Here is a 17,342-nt window from a genome sequence, read left to right as displayed (position 1 = left end):
CAAATTCTTACTCTCCAAAATTTCAGCATGCATTCCAACTAAGTATTCTTAACTCCAATGACTGTTTAGTGATCTTTAAACCTAAGTGGAGAGAAAAGAAATCGAGGGCTTATAGCTTAGGACGACATGATGTTTGGAATCAAGTAGATGTATTTGTATTAAAGAGATGGTGGATTTATTCCTACACATTCTTGCTCATAATGTCAAGAATCGAGTAGTACGCACACATTTTTTAGATCTCAAGATATTTCAATGCAGTTCTTAGAGCAGTGATATAACTTCACGTCATCTTATTGAAAACGCCCAAATCGATTACAAGTACATGTACCAATGGACAATGAAAATGGTTTCAAGTACAAAAAAGTTCCAGTATTATTTCATGAATGCATCTGAAATAACTTGTACTAACATTGTCTCAAATTATCATAATTAACCCAATCCCAACAAAATTGTCTAGGTGCATTGGACGACACATACATCAAAGTGAATGTTAATGTCATTAATTCACCACGATATTGGACGAGAAAGGGAAAAATTTCCACAAATGTTCTTGCAATCTGTAAATAGAACAGAGAGTGCGTATTTATGTGATGTTGGGTTTTCGAAGATGTAATTGCTTGACCGCATGGACTGAGGGTTCCAAAGGGTATAAGAATCAATCATGTACATTATGAAATATGCATAAATACAATAATACACATGTATGAAAATCCAAAACTTGTATAGGATACTATTATCTATGTGATGTTGGGTACCCCAATGCTAAAGGATTCCTAGCTCCGTATAGAGGGGAAGACCACCATCTTTCAGACTGGCATGGAGCAGGAAACATATCAACTCCTCCGAGGGAATTTTTTAACATGAAGCATTCTTCATCAAAGAATGTTATCGAGCGATCATTTGGATTATTGAAGGGGTGATAGGCAATTCTTAGAGGCAAATCCTTCTATTTGATACAGGTCTAATGTTGACCGATTATTGCATGTTGCCTGATTCACAACCTGGTCACAAGGGAGATCGGGATAGATGCTATGATGAGTCCATAGACAATAATTTTGCATTTGCTGTTATGAAGGGGGAGAATATCGAATTTATTGAGACCTAAGATGAATGGACCCAATTTAAAGATGATTTTGCAACCTAAATGTTTTTCTAGTGGCAACAGTCATAATTATTGTTTTTTAATTAAAAAATTGAAAATGTTGTCTACTTATTGAATGATATTTACATATTCGAATTATGTTGTGGACAGACTTAATTCATCTATTTAACTTCATGGTTTTTTATTACAATGTGGTGCACGATGTTTTGAGTTTGAATGTCTTTACCACATACATATGCATGTATCATAATGGCAGGTGATGTAAAAAGATCAAACACAAATGGACGAGAGCCAAGGATGCTGGGTTGGTGAATGCCCTAGTCTCTTTGGTAGAGTCTAATTGGAAGTCTAACAATGGGACGTTTCAATCAGGATATCTACAATATTTGGAACGAATGATGGAGGAGAAATTGCCCAAGTGTGGACTAAATTAAAATACCATTGAATGTAAAGTCAGGAGTTTGAAGAAGCTATATACCGGAATATCAAAGATGTTGATAGAGTTGACATTCAACATGCGGAAGATATTTGGATCTAAAACACTTTAATTACATTAATTTTAGTGGATTAGCATGCAAGTTCATAAAATAACATAAATAGGGTTTTAAACATACAACCTTTGATGAATCCTCCAATTTGTTTCAAATCTCCTAAGTTTCTTCTTCAATCTTTAAAGTAAACCATCACAAGAGTTATCTACTAATCTCAGGCCTTAGATTGGGTGGTGGAACCAAAATTGAGAGAGAATTTTAGGTGAAAATTGGAGAGGTTGTAAGAGGAAAAATGACAGAATTTTTCCTTCAAAATTCAATTTTGCATGAACCCATTTTCTTACAAATAAACTCATATATATATATATAATTGAATCATGCAAATTGATTTAATGAGAAATTGACACTCAATTTCCCATTAAATCATTTGGCTAGGTGTAAAGCTAATGGATTAAGTGGGATAATCCTATTATCCAATTTTCAATTTCAAATTTAATTAAATTAAATTTAAGTTTAAAAGGAAATTTGATTTTATTTATTAATTCATTAATTTAATAAAATTAAATTAATTATCTATTTTGAATTTCATAAAATCAAATTTTAAATAAATAAATAAATTATTAATTAATTAAACAATTCAATTAATTAATTAATTTAATATCAAATATTAAATTAAAACACCTAATTCATACATGAATCCCTATTTATGTAATTGATATTTAAATCATATTTAAATATATCTCTCTCTAAAAAATTGTTTAATTAGTTAATTAAACGTTAGATAAGTATTAATTGCAAGAATCGCATACGCAATTATGTGGCCTAGAGATATGACACATGTAGCAAACCATCGAGAGATATGCGTTGTGCAAGTATAGCGAGTTAATCCTCTTTACTTAGTGTGAGGCTATCATAATGTTTGTCTATGAGCTGATTAGCTACAACTAACTACTCGAGAGGGTCAGTAGTGGAACACACTAAAGCAAAGTAAAGCAATGTTCCTAGAGATAGGGGCGATATTATGCTCAACGCAACCATGCATTATAGAGATATAAGCATGTGGCTGACCACCGAGAGGTATGCGATGCGTTAGTGTGGCGAGCTGGGATTACTCTTGCGACCAAGCGTAATGAAGTGGTGAATTCATTCCCTGCATAATTATGGTCCTTCATTCACTTTAATATGCGTTAATATTTGCTGCATCTCTTTCAATTCTCACAGTTATACTTCCGTTGCTCAATTTGTTTAATTAGGAGTAGGAGTAGCGAATAATCCATTAACTTTTGTCTTCTTACTTTTATTCATTGCATCAAACGCATTACTTCACAAAAATCACTTAATTACAAGTCCTTGTGTTCGACCTCGGATCATCCCGAGAAACTTGCGTTCTCGTTATACTTGACGAGAGAGCAAGAAAACTTGTGACGGGAACACATGGTCATCGCATACACACTTAACGCATATTGCATATTCTCCAGCCCAACGCATGATCATCGACACATAGAGATTAACGCATATCAAAAGATGAGTGCATTTTTCCTCTTCCCTTTTTCTTTGAACAAGTTTTTGGCTCCGTTGCCGGAGACTTGGCAACTAATAGTTTGCTAAGTTTTGTGTTTACGCAGGCACCCCTTTAGTCTTGGGCGTATTGTAGCTTGTGCAACCAAGTTGCAAACAATATTTGAGTGAAGGTGATACGCCGAAATTCAATATTGACCCTGAGATAGAAAGACTATCTGTCGCACAAGCTGGAAGTAGTCTTAGAAGCATGTTAACCACCATGCGGCCAATGAATGCTGGAAGCTCCGATGGTCAGGACAACGAGTCCCTTGACCTAAGCAGTCGAGTTCAATCTCCTGCATGAAAGAATCCTTGCAGTGACTTCACTCCAATCTCTCCAAGGTGTCTTCTACTCTATCTTTACTTTGTTTTCTTAGTTAACTTCTTTAGTTTATTTAGTTGATTATTGTCATTTTGGATTTGTGACTGGCTTCTTGGATGAGGTGTGCATTCACTCCTCACATATGTGTTAATAATTTCTTCTTGGTGCGTTGTTTCGAAAGAAGAATCCTCTCCATCATTCAACGCATGGCTATTTCCTCCATATGAGTGCTAAATATTGACGCAAATGATATTCTGCTTATATGTTTATCTTCTTGTTATCTTTTATGTGTTATCCTTTTAAAATTCTCTTTTGTCCACTTGCTTTATTTGCGTTTAATAGATTAGCATCCATGATGATACTTATGTAAATTCACTACATCTACTAACTAAACGTCGCATGGTTCACCTTGCTTTAGTAGCTTCTTCAAAGTTTGATAGTCTTAAGTTTTATATGTGCAAACCTCTGTTCAAACCTATTTTACCTCATTTCTAAACGAGTTTGTTTTTAGCTTCTTGGCAAGGACCCTGCCACTCTCTAAATTTGAGGGTGGCAGTGGTCTGAGCAAATGCGTCCATTCTAAACTTTTCAATGATTATTAAAAAAAATCATAATAAAAGCTCCATTGTCAATGTAAAGTGGAAACCCAAGCAAATAAAAGTTAAAGTTGTGAAAGGTACTTACCCGTAGTTGGATACTTCACATGACACTCGTGCAAGTAAGCCAAAACGAAAAATAGGTGACCAAAATCAACGCATAGTACCAACTCCTCTGTCTGGCGCAACCCAAATTAGCCAAGACAATAGTTGAGTTGAATATGGCACGCAACTGAAGTTGGATGCCTGCATGACACCCGTGGGGGCAAGTCAAAACGAAAGGCATAACCATGTTCAATGCCTCAATCTAATAATGAATTGCAACACTTTAAATTGTATTAAACGAACGCATTGTAAAAAGCTAAAAGCAAAGTTGTCTGCGATAAGTAAAAAGTTTTGAGCAAAGGCCTGCAAGAATTAAACTTAGAAAATATCTCTTAGAAGAAGTAGCTAAGTTTGAGGATAGTGTTGTTGCCAAAGTTAGAGGTGCAAGTGAATTATATTCTGAAAAGCTGGTCAACGCAAAGAAAAAGTCATAGGGTAAGTTTTGAATTTCCTAAGTATAAGACATGCTTGAGGACAAGCATGATTCTAAATTTGGGGGTGTGATAGCTTGTAAAGGTACAAGCTATTGTAGCTTTTTACTTAGAATTATGAGGGCTAATAAGCAGAATATGCGTACCAAAAATTCATGTAAAAAAGTGAACTTGCATCGATTAGCACCAAAAATCCTCACTAACCCTATATCATGCGTTATTATGCATCAAAGTGTCTATTTTTGCAGCTATTGCGGGAATTGATCGCATGCGTCGATCCCAGACCGCCACAAGATTGATTGCATGCATTGATCTTCATGAAAACTAGTTCGTCGCATGGAATGTTGCTTACAAAGAGTGATAATCATGATAGAAGATTGATCGCCAAGTGGGTGGAATGCATTGATACTTCAAGAGAAACAAGCATGAACGCATACCTTGGGAATATCAACAAGATAAGGTATGCTGACATTTCCCATATCGCGACAGAAGTAGTAATGAGTCAGAATGGAATCATCAATGCTATCAGCATTTGAGCTCTATAAGCCTTGGAGCTTAACTTCAAACCATCTGAGTTTCTGCCTTAGGCAGATTCTTGTGATCATGGATGAAAGCATGAGCAAGAGATTCTTTGAGAATTTTTCACTTCCACAAGCTTTTCCGAGTGATGACCAGAGTTTTTTCGGAGATAGAGCTCAAGAGAGACGTCTTCACCACTCATCCATGGCACCACCAACAGCCTTGACGCACTTCAGATGAAAAGCAAGAGATTGCTTATATCTAACCCTTCATCTCTCCTCTTATCTCTGTATTATATTACATTTTGGCTTAAGACATTAATACATTTTGTGATCAATGCATCTCTTTACTTCCTTCAGCACCATCTTCATCTTCTTCTTCTTCTTTATCATTGTTTAACTTCATCGCTGAGTTAAGTGTTAATTGCAAGAATCGCATACTCAATCATGCGACCTAGAGATATGACGCATGTAACAAACCATCGAGAGATGTGCATTGTGCGAGTATAGAGAGTTAATCTTCTTTACTTGGTGTGAGGCTATCGTAATGCTTGTCTATGAGCTGATTAGCTACAACGAACTGCCTGAGAGGGTCAGTAGTGGAACACACTAAAGCAAAGTAAGTAGTGTTCCTAGAGATATGAGCGACCTTATGCTCAACGCAATCATGCGTTATAGAGATATAAGCATGTGGCTGACTACCAAGATGTGTGCAATGTTTTAGTGTGGCGAGCTGGGATTACTCTTACGACCAAGCGTAATGAAGTGGCGAATTCATTCCCTCCATAATTTTGGTCCTTCATTCACTTTAATATGCGTTAATATTTGTCGCATCTCTTCCAATTCTCACAGTCATACTTCCATTGCTCAATCTGTTTAGTTAGGAGTAGGAGTAGCGCATAATCCGTTAACTTCTGTCTTCTTACTTTTATTCATCGCCTCAAACGCATTACTTCACAAACATCATTTAGTTACAAGTCCCTGTGTTCAACCTCAGATCATTCTAAGAAACTTGCGTTCTCATTATACTTGGTGAAAGAATAAGAAAACTTGTGACGGGAACACATGGTCATCGCATACATGCTTAACGCATCCTGTATATTCTTCAGTCCAACACATGATCATTGACGCATAGAGATTAATGCATATCAAAAGACGAGTGCATTTTTCCTCTTCCCTTTTTCTCCGAACAACTGCCCTATCCCAAATAATCAACAAACCGAAACCTAGTTGCCTCAGGATGTAGTGGATGAAGAGACGGTAGAAATGTCCATGGGGAGAGCGGGTGTACCAGATAACTCTAGAGGCAGAGCAAGTGTATCAGCAAATTCATCTAGAGGGAGTAAGAGTAAACGACTGACATTCCAATCTGAAATGATTGACATCATGTGATCAACCGCTGATATGCAATCAGCACACATGGGTAGACTCGTATAGTGGAACTTGGATATCAAAAGGAGGTAGTTGGCGCTATATTTGCTATTGACAGTCTAATTAATGATGATAAATGCGACCTTATTCACATCATTGGCACAGACATACAAAAGACGGACTATTTTCTCGCTTTACCGAAAAAACACAAAAACGACATTGCATCCATCTACTTTGTCGAACCCTTTAGATTAACCACCTAATTTTTCAACCCAAATCCCTCTCTTTTTTTTTTTATGAACTTATTTTTTGAACCTGACACATGTTTGGTCATCTTATATTATTTTGTGATGTAAAAACAATGTAACTTTACTATACTAGCACAGTGTAAACATTGTTATGATATGAAAGGTAAATGTACTATGCACACTTTCATTTTGACATAAACGACGCATATTATATAAATATAAACCATTAAGTTATTGAGTGCTTTAACATTTATTTGTGGAACATGTTAATTTTTTATAATAATGTTATGTTAGTAATATTAAATATATAAAAAAAATCAATTCATAAGTAATTGACCATTAAAAAGTGATTATCAGATAAAAGGGAAAACATTCATTTTATTGGAACATGACATGTATTTGAGTCAAAAAAAATATAATTGTTTTGCAATTGAGTGTTCAAATTGTGTGATTAAAATTAAATATGTTACGTTCTTCAATAAAAGAGAACAAAAATGTTGTCCAATTGCCAACAAGAGTCTAGTGTTCATAATATCAACCTCGTGATCTGAATCTCACCCCACACTTTAATTACAATACATTTGCAAATATATATATATATATATATATATATTGTCCAATTTTTAAGATTATCATGTTTTATGTTTAGTTATCATTATTCAGAATATGTTTGATGTTTAGAAATGGAACATTGAGGTTCAAAAATTGAATTCAAAATTTTGTATTTAGTAAGAATATTTGTAGAGAATTTGTTATATTTTAAGAATGAAGAAAAATTGAAAAATATGTATATAGTTGAAAATTAAAATAAAAAATAACAAAAAAAACAAAACCAATTTTATTTAAACTGTACCGGATATCCAACCCAACTCAACTAACTTTATACTCCAAACACACACAACACCATGAACACAACAATTTAAATCTCTAGATAATTTAACTTCTCAAATAATAATTACCGATTCAACTTAACTCTGAACACCAAACACCCCCTTCTCGTGAAAATTAATAGTTGATCAAGTTTCTTCAGGTGAAAACCGATAGTTTTATCAAGTTTATGGTAGAAGTAGTTTAAATTCTATTTACATTTTGGTTAAGATGGTTTTATCCAATCAAATGACACTTCTTCAAAAGACCAAAAATGACTGTCCAGTTATTATATTGTTTAAATACATACAAATTAGAAAAGTGTAATAGTTTTCAGCACAAAATAAATGGCAAAAAATTTCACTAAACGTCCATGGCAAGAATAAGAATGCATATTCAAACTATTTCAAAAATTCTTCAAATTTCACAGTTCTTATTGGATAAAGTAATCCAATTACATAAAATCAACAGTGAAATATCACTAAGTTATAGTTAACTAAATTTGTCATACCAAACCAAAACTAATAAGACATCCAATTTAAGTAAAGTAATATTGAAAACATACTTGATTATATTGGGTTGAGTAGCTTAATTAATCAATAGACAGATTACATTAGTTACTAAGAAACTACAACCAAGCAAATAAAACAAGGGTACTTTGCTGATTATCATCTTTCATGAAAACAAGTATTAAAAAAAAAAAAAAAAGAAGAAGAAGAAGAAGAAGAAGAAAAAAAGAAACTACATTATTTTTTTCCCCCAAAAACAATTACTTTCAATACTATGATTAAGGTTGCCCGACATTCATGAATCCATCAATGAATTTCAACAGTTCTTTCATTTGTAAGAGTATTCTTACAAAGTTCAATACTAACATGAAGACAAATTTTAAAGTTATCAGCACAACAAAAGGTAAAAGGTCAGACATCATTGTACATCTTTCTTCCTCAACAACAAACTAATGCAGGAAACGCAAACTGGGTTTAACCAGGGGCCAAAAATGCAGGTTGAAAAAGGCATTAGGCTTGGAAGTGGGAGCAAAATTCTTCCATTAATTAAATAAAAAAATGTTCCGGGGGAGTTGAATAGAAGAAAAAGGCGTGTTTATGAACGTTTCAGGGCAGGAAGTAAACAATCGTATACCCGTTCCATGCGCCAGGTAATTCTGAGTTTATCTCTCGTTGGAAGACTGGGCTTCCCCAAATCCAGAATATCCTGCCTCAAACTGTTTACAAAGTTAGATAACAACTTTAATGTAAATGCACTATACTGCGGAAAAACCGAATAACCGAATTTAATATTTGTACAAGTGACTATTTAGTGTTGAATTCAGTGTACACTGCAACAAACTGCTTGTTCTGTCAGTTTCACATTGAAAACTCAAGTGAAGAGCATGCAATGAATATAATCTTAGGATGTGATTTATCGTAATAGCATCTCTGGTAAGATCAAGCGCAAGATTTGGGAAACTCAAATTTCAATAAACCACAAAAAGTAAAAGAACGACGAAGCAAGGAGATGATAATAATGACGGCCAGGGGTCGAGTAATTCCTTGTTTTAAAGAGGATATTTGCTTTTCTTTTTCCCAAAAAAAAATGAAAGAAAAAAAGAAAAAAAAAGTCCACAAAAAAAGGGAGAGCCAAGCAACAAACTACAGAAAGAGCCTTCAAAGAGGATGTTTGTTTCCTACTTCATGTATCTTAATCTCATAATGTGCCTGAATTATTAGATAACCCAAATTGTTTGATGTTTGGTAGAATTTCATCAAATTGCTCATCCTCTTAACTTATCTTCGAGTAAATTTACTTTGATCCCTTCTTTAGTTAAGCATATTAAAAGTCTTGCCCCGTGAAGTTCTTCTCATGTAAACTATTTTCCCTCATTTAATCTTTACTCTTATCTTTTCTAATTTCATTATGGCTAAAGGTTCCAAAGATATTAACCTCCTAACTTCAATAATGGCTCATGGGAATAAGACTGGTGATGTAGATCTACTGTATGAAAGAGATTCTTCTCATGTTAGACTATTTTCCTTCATTTAATCTCTACTCTTATCTTTTCTAATTTCATTATGGCTAAAGGTTCCGAAGATATTAACCTCCTAACTTCAATAATGGCTCATGGGAATACGACTGGTGATGTAGATCTATTGTATGAAAGAGATTTCTCATAGTTTTCTCATCTCCCAAGGTCTCTTCATAGAATGATCGCAAGGAGATGGTATTGATCAAAAGTTTTAAAAAAAGGAAAATCTCACTGCTGCCCTTCCTACTATCAAAATCTAAAACAAAAACCTTCTGTTCTTTAGCGCATTTAACTGCTATGAGGCAAGCAACCATTATGAGAGTTTTGATCAACGTCCATGGTTACAAAAGAAGGTGAGAAGGTAAGCCTGGCTGGGGGAGGAGGAAGATATGGGAGAGACCATTTTTCTTCTAGAACTTGTCGTAAGACAAAAAAAAGTGCCTCCCGAAATGCCATATTGGATAACATTCATTGCAGGCTTATATCCATCGAAGTCTGTCCCTGATTAATTTGAAGATAGGGCAGAACTACAAGGTTGCACTTGTAAACGAAGTTTTATGTAAATACTCACTGACACCCCTTTAATTTTCAATTCAAAGGATGGGATGTCCTGATGTATATGGTGTTTTGAGGTTTTTTTGAAGGTTAAAGTTTGGGTCAAGCCTCAAGTTATTTGCAAGATTGTTCTTTCAGTTTTTTTGGGTTTTGGGGCACTTCCTTGTCTTTTTTATTTCTCATTTCTGTTCCTTTTTCACTCCCATATGGAGTATATATTTCAGCATTAGTCTCTTTTCATTTATTCAATAAAAAATTTCATTTTTTGTTTTAAAATATTGTAGATAGTGTTTTGAGGGTCATGTTATAATTGTTTTGGCCCCTTCTTACCTGTAGACTATTTTTCTCTTTAAATAGATTCCTGGTTTAAGACTAAAGAGGATTTGTATGAGAAGATGCGTGAAAAAGGTAAATATAAATGAAAAGGCTACAACTCGTGACCTAGAAGATTGTCGCATGGTTTCATGTCAAATTCTGCCAAAAACAATTATTCTGTATATAATGCAGGACATGTTATTCATCTTTCTCTTCCTGGAACACATGCTGATTGGAAAGTATTGCCTAGAAAGAGAAAAGAAAAGCCGAACTAAGACTTACTATAGCCATTCACCAGTTGCTTTGGCATGCTTCTCGGAAGCATGGTACAACCGACCCAAACTATACAACAGTAACCCAAACCTACATTCAGCATCTTTTACCTGCAAATCAATGGAAAATGGAAACATTCGCAATCAGCTCTCAAGATACTCAATGAAGCAACGTGAAGAAAAACAATTTCTTCTCTTGTATATTGTGTTTGCCTTTTTGGGATGGAGAAACAGCTATGTTTGAAACACAAGTAGCTAATTAATAATATTTTTCTGTGAGATAATAAGCCTTCATTGAAAACAAATGAAAGAGTACAAAAGGGCATAGAAAAAACTAGCCCAACAAGTCCAACTGCCCCCAACCCAAAAGAAGTATCATTAAATCAACAACATTCTTGATTTGTTGGTTGGCCCTTCTCTTGCCTATAGAGCTCAGATATTATGGGCTTTGGTTTCTGAGATTTGGTTTGACGGTAACCAAAGTGTTTTTCATGATAAATTCATAGATTGGCCCAACAAATGGAGGGTCAACCCGACTACTAGCTTCTACTTGGAGTTCACAATCCAAGCATTTTGAAGATTATTCTATCCAAAATATTTTTCAGTTTGTTCATAATCTCTGAATTATTGTATCTCGTATTGGAAATGATGAGGGTGCTATGGGGGTGTCAACATAGTTGAGATTTCCGGGTGCACCTGCTGATCCTCAGTTTTCAATTTTCAGTTCTTGTTTGTTTTGGTTTGTTATATTGTCTCTTTGTATTTTGTCTCATTGTAAAGCTATTGCTCTTTTCTTATGTCAATGAAAAGTTTTGTTTCCGTTTCAAAAGAAAATCACAAATCAATTCAAAAGTTTAAGTTGAGGGATTCTGGTAAATGTAATTACATCAGTACATTAATGGTCCCCTCGATTGGGTTAGATTTTCGATCAATTGATGTATATCGGTTGATCTACTGAAAAGTTCAGTTTTGATTCAGCTGGTCTTAAGGCTTCACTTGAGTGTTCTCTTCCCAAATCTTTTGTTGACTTCTCTTTAGAGGATATATGTAATATCGGAATGTCTTTATCTTTTCATTGTAATCTTGTCTCATTATTGTTGCTATTTTTTGAGCATTCGTCACTTGTTATTTAATCAAATGAAAAGTTTCGTATCTTGTTAAAAAAAAATTGAGGAAATGATATTACAAAAATTCAAACACAAGACCTCTTGCTCCGATACCACATCAAATCACTAATCAACCCAAAAGCTTGAACTAGTGGATTATAAAGTTTTGAAGTCTGTCAGACCACCTTGCAACCATCCCAGCAGGTTGGAAGCTTGCTGAGAACGATCCCCTACAACCACCGGACCGAGGCCCATTGGTTACTAATCACGCTCTAGTCACAAGGTAGCAATTCATCCACCAGACTTTGGTTCTTGTCTCCTTAGAACTCAAGGACACAGTTGTACAACCTATAGAACAGATCCTGTTCAAGTAAGGTCGTGCTTGAACTAGTGGATTATAGTACACTTAGTTATAACAATACTTCAATGGCTAATCAAAAAAGGACCATTTAAAAGGACCAAATCAAGAGAATAATTACAAAAAGTCTTAGTCATTAGCAACCATAGAAAGATGCTTAACCCAACAACGACCACACCTCCACCTCCTCCCAAGTTTTCACAAGCTCTTAAATTTTTGTCCAGTTTCTCTTCAATGTTTAAATGACCCGGCAACCCAAAGAATCTAAATTACCCAACCTAAAATGTAAGGGTTGAGTTGGATTAATTTTGTTTTTGGGTTGGGTTAAACTTTTTCTATTTTTGTTGGGTGGGGTAGCAAGTTGGCTAAAAAAAATTGGGTTGATCCAACCCGACCCAAATTATATTTATATTTCTCTTTGTTTAAAGTTTGATTACTCTGTATTGACTAATTTGTGAATTTTTAATATTTTTCTTTTAAAATTGTTATGATATTTGTCTTTGTTTAAAGTTTGTAAAAAATATCATACATATTTGGTATTTGACATTTGAATTTTATAAGATTTTAATTATTAGTCATGTACTGTAGATAAATTTACATATTTTTAATTAAAAAATAAATAAATAAATTATAATCCGACAACCCAACCCAACCCAACCCGAATTTTAAGGGTTTGGGTTGGGTCGGGTTGGAGACTTTATTTGAGTCTTTTAGGTTGTCAACCCAATCAAACCAAATTTTCGGGTTGGTTCAGAAAACACCTCCAATCCAACCCAACTCATATATGCCCCTATCTTCAACCATAACAGCAAAGAAAAAAATACCATGGGACATTGCCCCTTATTGCGGAAGGAGGGGATGGAAGAGTGCCTCCTCCATCCATAATCCTACTCTCAAGAAGAAAGCCAGGGTCACTGTAACAAGTTCAATGTTCTCCATATTGTGGGAGATTTATCCAACCCTAAAAGCAAGGCTAAATCATCTAGACGAGTACTATATTTTGACTTTTGCAGGTAGTACAGTTTTTAGAAATTTTTGGATAGTAAGAAATAGGATTTTTTTTCCAGATAGAATAGACTTCAACTGAGCAGCATGTGTTGACATATCTCTCGAGGCGGCAAAAGGAAATAGTACAGTTTTTTCTCTACTCTTGTTTTATTTGAACCAATTGGAAGTTCTAACTTAATGCCCTTAATTTTGAAGGTTGATTTAGATTACTAGACCGCTCTCCTCTTTTCTTTTTTTTCTTTTTTTGATATTCTCTTATCTAACGAGTGTATCCCTATAGCAAATAAATAGTAAAAACTTATGGCTTAATGTGCTAGGATTAATTGTTCCATTACGTTTATATTCTCATGCTGATCTGCAAACTAAAAACAATTATTTTATAGGAAACAAAATGTGAATAAACGGAGAAGAAACATGTTTGAGAAGCCAACAAGTAGATTGAATGCCTTACACGTCCTTGGTCAACAAAACTCTGGTATTGCATAATTGCTTTCTCCACCTCCACAACTAGTAGCCTTCTCTGAAGCCGAGCAGCTCTTCCCTTCCCTTCAGCTCTAGTATCCTAAATGTCATAATGAGTAGATTTTTTTAGAGAAGAAATTTCTTTGAATAAATGAAATAAGGGGAGACCCCGACACCTAAAGGTGATTACAAAAAGGATTTTTTGCATTTGAAATTTGGCCTAGATTTTAAATGTTTCATGAAGAGAGGTGAAAAATATAGTAAAAAGACGGAGGAAGCAAGCACAATTTTCAAAATCAGAAAACTAAAAATGAAATTGTTATGAAACGGGTTTAAATAAATGTACATACATAAATATGTATGTGTATTACTTTCAATAGAAGATAAATTTAATAACCTAAAATTTCAACTAGAGGATGCTTGAGTTTGGCTTTTAGATTCTCTTGGGTAGATGGATTGTAACATCTCACTTTGTCTAGTTCCTTTTGAGTCGAAGAATTATTAAAGCTTAGATGATTAAGGCAATTTAGAAATATGAATATCTATACACACCCAAAAAATGTTCTTATGGAATTGTGGGCTTGGGGGTTTAGATACTTCGACCAAGTTTAAGAGTAGTAGGTAAGTTGATGGCCCCACTACCCACTCAACTTAATGACCATGTAACAGATGAGGTTGAGCACTCTAGTGCGACTGTGTTACTACTTCAACGTCTTCCTGGAATACAAAATCTAATTTGATAGAGGAACTCGAAAGAAAGGTAGAAATAAAATCAACATCACACTTGAATTTAACTTTAAAAGATATAAACTAAACTTGCTTTTAGTTCACTTACCTGTTTATACCAGGCACGCAAAAGCATCAGCAAAAGAAGTGAGAGAAAGAATGCGGGCAATGCAGCTAGAACAGCAAAATTGATTTCATTTGCCTTGAGAATCTGGTCAAGCTCAAGCATTGCCCTGTTTAAAAGCCATCATCATATGAAACCAAAAAAGGAAGATGAAGATTTATAATGTATTGTACACCAAAAGTTGCAACTTTTTGAACTTACGTCTCAATATCTAATTTTAGCTTCTGCACCTGCAACAACACAAACGGAAAACTATAAAGTACAACGTATCCGTACATATAGAGATAATAATTGAACATGTAACAACCTGGATAAGCAAAGCACGGGCCAGCTCTCCGCTGAGAAGATTTTGAATGGGATGCATCAGTTCTTTCTCATACCTAAATTAGGAAAAACAATGGATATCTATCATTGAAAAAAATCATCCATTAGATCAACTGAATAAACATACGTTGATATCAGATTATTACAATGTTTTTTTCATAGAAATCATGATTTCAAAAATTGCATTAATATAAGAAGAATATTATGAAATTTTAAGTGAAAGCTTCGCTAGGAAGAAAAAAACGCACACACGCACGCGCGCACACACAAATTCTTTGTAGAATTTCTGAAAATATTTTTGTGCATTTCTAGCAAAGCATTCCACATTATAGTTCTCATAGTATTTAGCCAAAGGATTTTCCGTTTCCATATATACAGGTTCCACAAACAAGCTGTAAATGCATTCCTTAACCAATATAGGAATAGCCAAGCTAACCCCTAAACAACTTCACTATCTTCCACCAAATTTGCAGAGAGAGAACGGAAGAAAAGCATCTAATGTCAAATAACATTTGAACCCCCACATGGAAATATGCATGTTGATAAATATTAACCAAGCTATTCATGTAAACTTCAATATGAGAGCCAACAGAAATGACCCAATGTGATTGAAGAACTCATTAGAAACCCAAGAGGAGAAAGTTGAATTCAGGACATAATATGAAGAATGACACACTAGTCGATGTTTAGACCAATGACTTGATGACATCAATGCTCAATTGCCAAAGCACTAATTTTGGAATCAAAGGAATCAAGAGAAATATGGTCAAAAGAAGATGCAATAACACCAATTATAAGAAACGCCAGCCTTCCTCGGTTTTCAAGAACAAATTCATGCACCTTGCAAAGTTCAACGGTAGATAAACCTACAAAAAAGATATGGAGGATAACCTGGCCATGACTATAGCAAGCATTTCTTGATATGATGCATCGTCTGGAAACTTCTGACCTTTCGTGTGCTCACTAAAAGCAAGTAACATTCTGGAAAGAAGAGGATGCTTATTTAATTTTTTTTCATTAAAAGAAAACAAAAAAACCATATGGATGTTGTTGTAAATTTAGGCCTTGTATGAGAATCGTTTATAGAATAGTTTTGTTTTCCACAATTAACATGCTAGTGAAACATGTTTCTGATAACTATTTTCTTAAATTTATTGTTTTGTTTAATGTGTTCCAAATTAACATTTCCTAGAACAAATGAAATTATTCTCTCTCCCAAAATTATGGGTTTATGAATAGTATTTCCAATATCCACAGAAACATATATAGTAAATCACAATTCTTTGAAGAAGTTTGGGAAACAATTACCGACAACTGCTAAACTAACAATTTTTCAAGACAAATTCTTAACTTTATCAACTATTAGTCTAAAGGAAAAGTCAATGCGAGAAGAAAATATCATGTGGAAAGAATAAAAGTTAACTAAATGTCATCAACCACCATCATATTGACACAGATCAAACTCAACCCATAGAGGGGTTTTTGGTATGTCCTTTGAATTTTGTCATCTTTCTCAATGAAAGTTCAGCATTTCAATCAAAGTAAATAAATAAATAGATAAAATAATAAGATGAAAGAAAAACTAGAGGGTTGTTTGCAAATTGGTTTTGTAATGGTAGTATTTGGAGGCAGACGTTTTCATTTGGATCTTGTTTTCAGCTGATTTTTACAGAGCCTTGCAGGCTGGGTTTTTTCTTGGTTGGTTTTTTTCTATTGCTGGTTTTGTTCAGGAATCAGTGCTTGGTGACTTAGGTTTGGTTAGTTTTTTCCCTTAGGTTTACAGAGTTTGTTTTGCTCGTTTGTTTTGTTGTATTGTAACTTTTTTTTTTCTTGTTTCCATTTTCAGTCCCTATCAAATTTTGTATCTTGGACTTTTTTGTTCTTTTCATCCATCAATGAAAAGTTTGGTAAATTTGGTAATTTTATTTAGTTTCCTGTAATTTGAGTATTAGTCTCTTTTCATTTTAGCAATGAAAAGCTTTAATTCCTTTATTAAAAAAACAGATAATTGTTTTTTTTTAAAAAAAAGATAAGGATACAAAACTTTTCACTAAAATAGTTTTCTAAAAAAATCTTCGATTTTACCATTGGAGAAAGACCTAAGCTGTGCAAGACTGACATTTCTCGTTTCCAACAATAAACTGGAGCTCAAATTAAATAGTTTAGTTCTCACTTGGAGAAAAATTAAGCCAGTGAAAGACAATCACCTGTGCAGCGAGTTAGCAGTTAATTGAACCTCTTGAACCTCCATGACACCTTTATGTCTCTTTCTAAATGTATCAAAAAGTTCGTCTCTAATTGAAATAAGCTGCAAAGTACGGAGTTAGAATATCAATTCCATAGAGTTTTTGAATTGTCACTTCAGTCATTGAAAATCAATCATTATAAGTTACATTAATCAATCGTTGATGCCCTATATCATGGGAACTATTACATGGAAAGTCTCACTACATCA

The 17,342-nt window shown here is 34.2% G+C and overlaps 1 protein-coding gene and 1 non-coding gene across 2 annotated transcripts in view; both read right to left on the bottom strand.

Annotated features, from left to right (window-relative positions):
- Positions 1–8,430: 8,430 nt before the first annotated feature.
- DGS1 (dgd1 suppressor 1) overlaps positions 8,431–17,342 on the bottom strand; it is a 28,726-nt gene continuing 19,814 nt past the window's right edge. The window contains exons 7-14 of the mRNA XM_039046718.2: positions 17,095–17,195; positions 15,779–15,868; positions 14,871–14,943; positions 14,765–14,793; positions 14,549–14,672; positions 13,703–13,813; positions 10,790–10,890; positions 8,431–8,836 (exon numbers count right to left, since the gene is read on the bottom strand). Of these exons, the coding sequence (XP_038902646.1) occupies positions 8,716–8,836; positions 10,790–10,890; positions 13,703–13,813; positions 14,549–14,672; positions 14,765–14,793; positions 14,871–14,943; positions 15,779–15,868; positions 17,095–17,195 (750 nt within the window). The 3' untranslated portion in view covers positions 8,431–8,715. The remainder of the gene's footprint in view (positions 8,837–10,789; positions 10,891–13,702; positions 13,814–14,548; positions 14,673–14,764; positions 14,794–14,870; positions 14,944–15,778; positions 15,869–17,094; positions 17,196–17,342) is intronic.
- Positions 12,056–12,265, bottom strand: LOC120089589 (small nucleolar RNA U3). Its single transcript, XR_005485263.1, has one exon. It is a non-coding gene; the product is annotated as a small nucleolar RNA U3 (small nucleolar RNA).

Source organism: Benincasa hispida, chromosome 10 (genome assembly GCF_027475165.1).
Source record: "Benincasa hispida cultivar pf3 chromosome 10, pf3_genome.v1.1, whole genome shotgun sequence".
Taxonomy (NCBI): Eukaryota; Viridiplantae; Streptophyta; class Magnoliopsida; order Cucurbitales; family Cucurbitaceae; genus Benincasa; species Benincasa hispida.
This window is presented reverse-complemented; position numbering and strand designations above follow the sequence as displayed.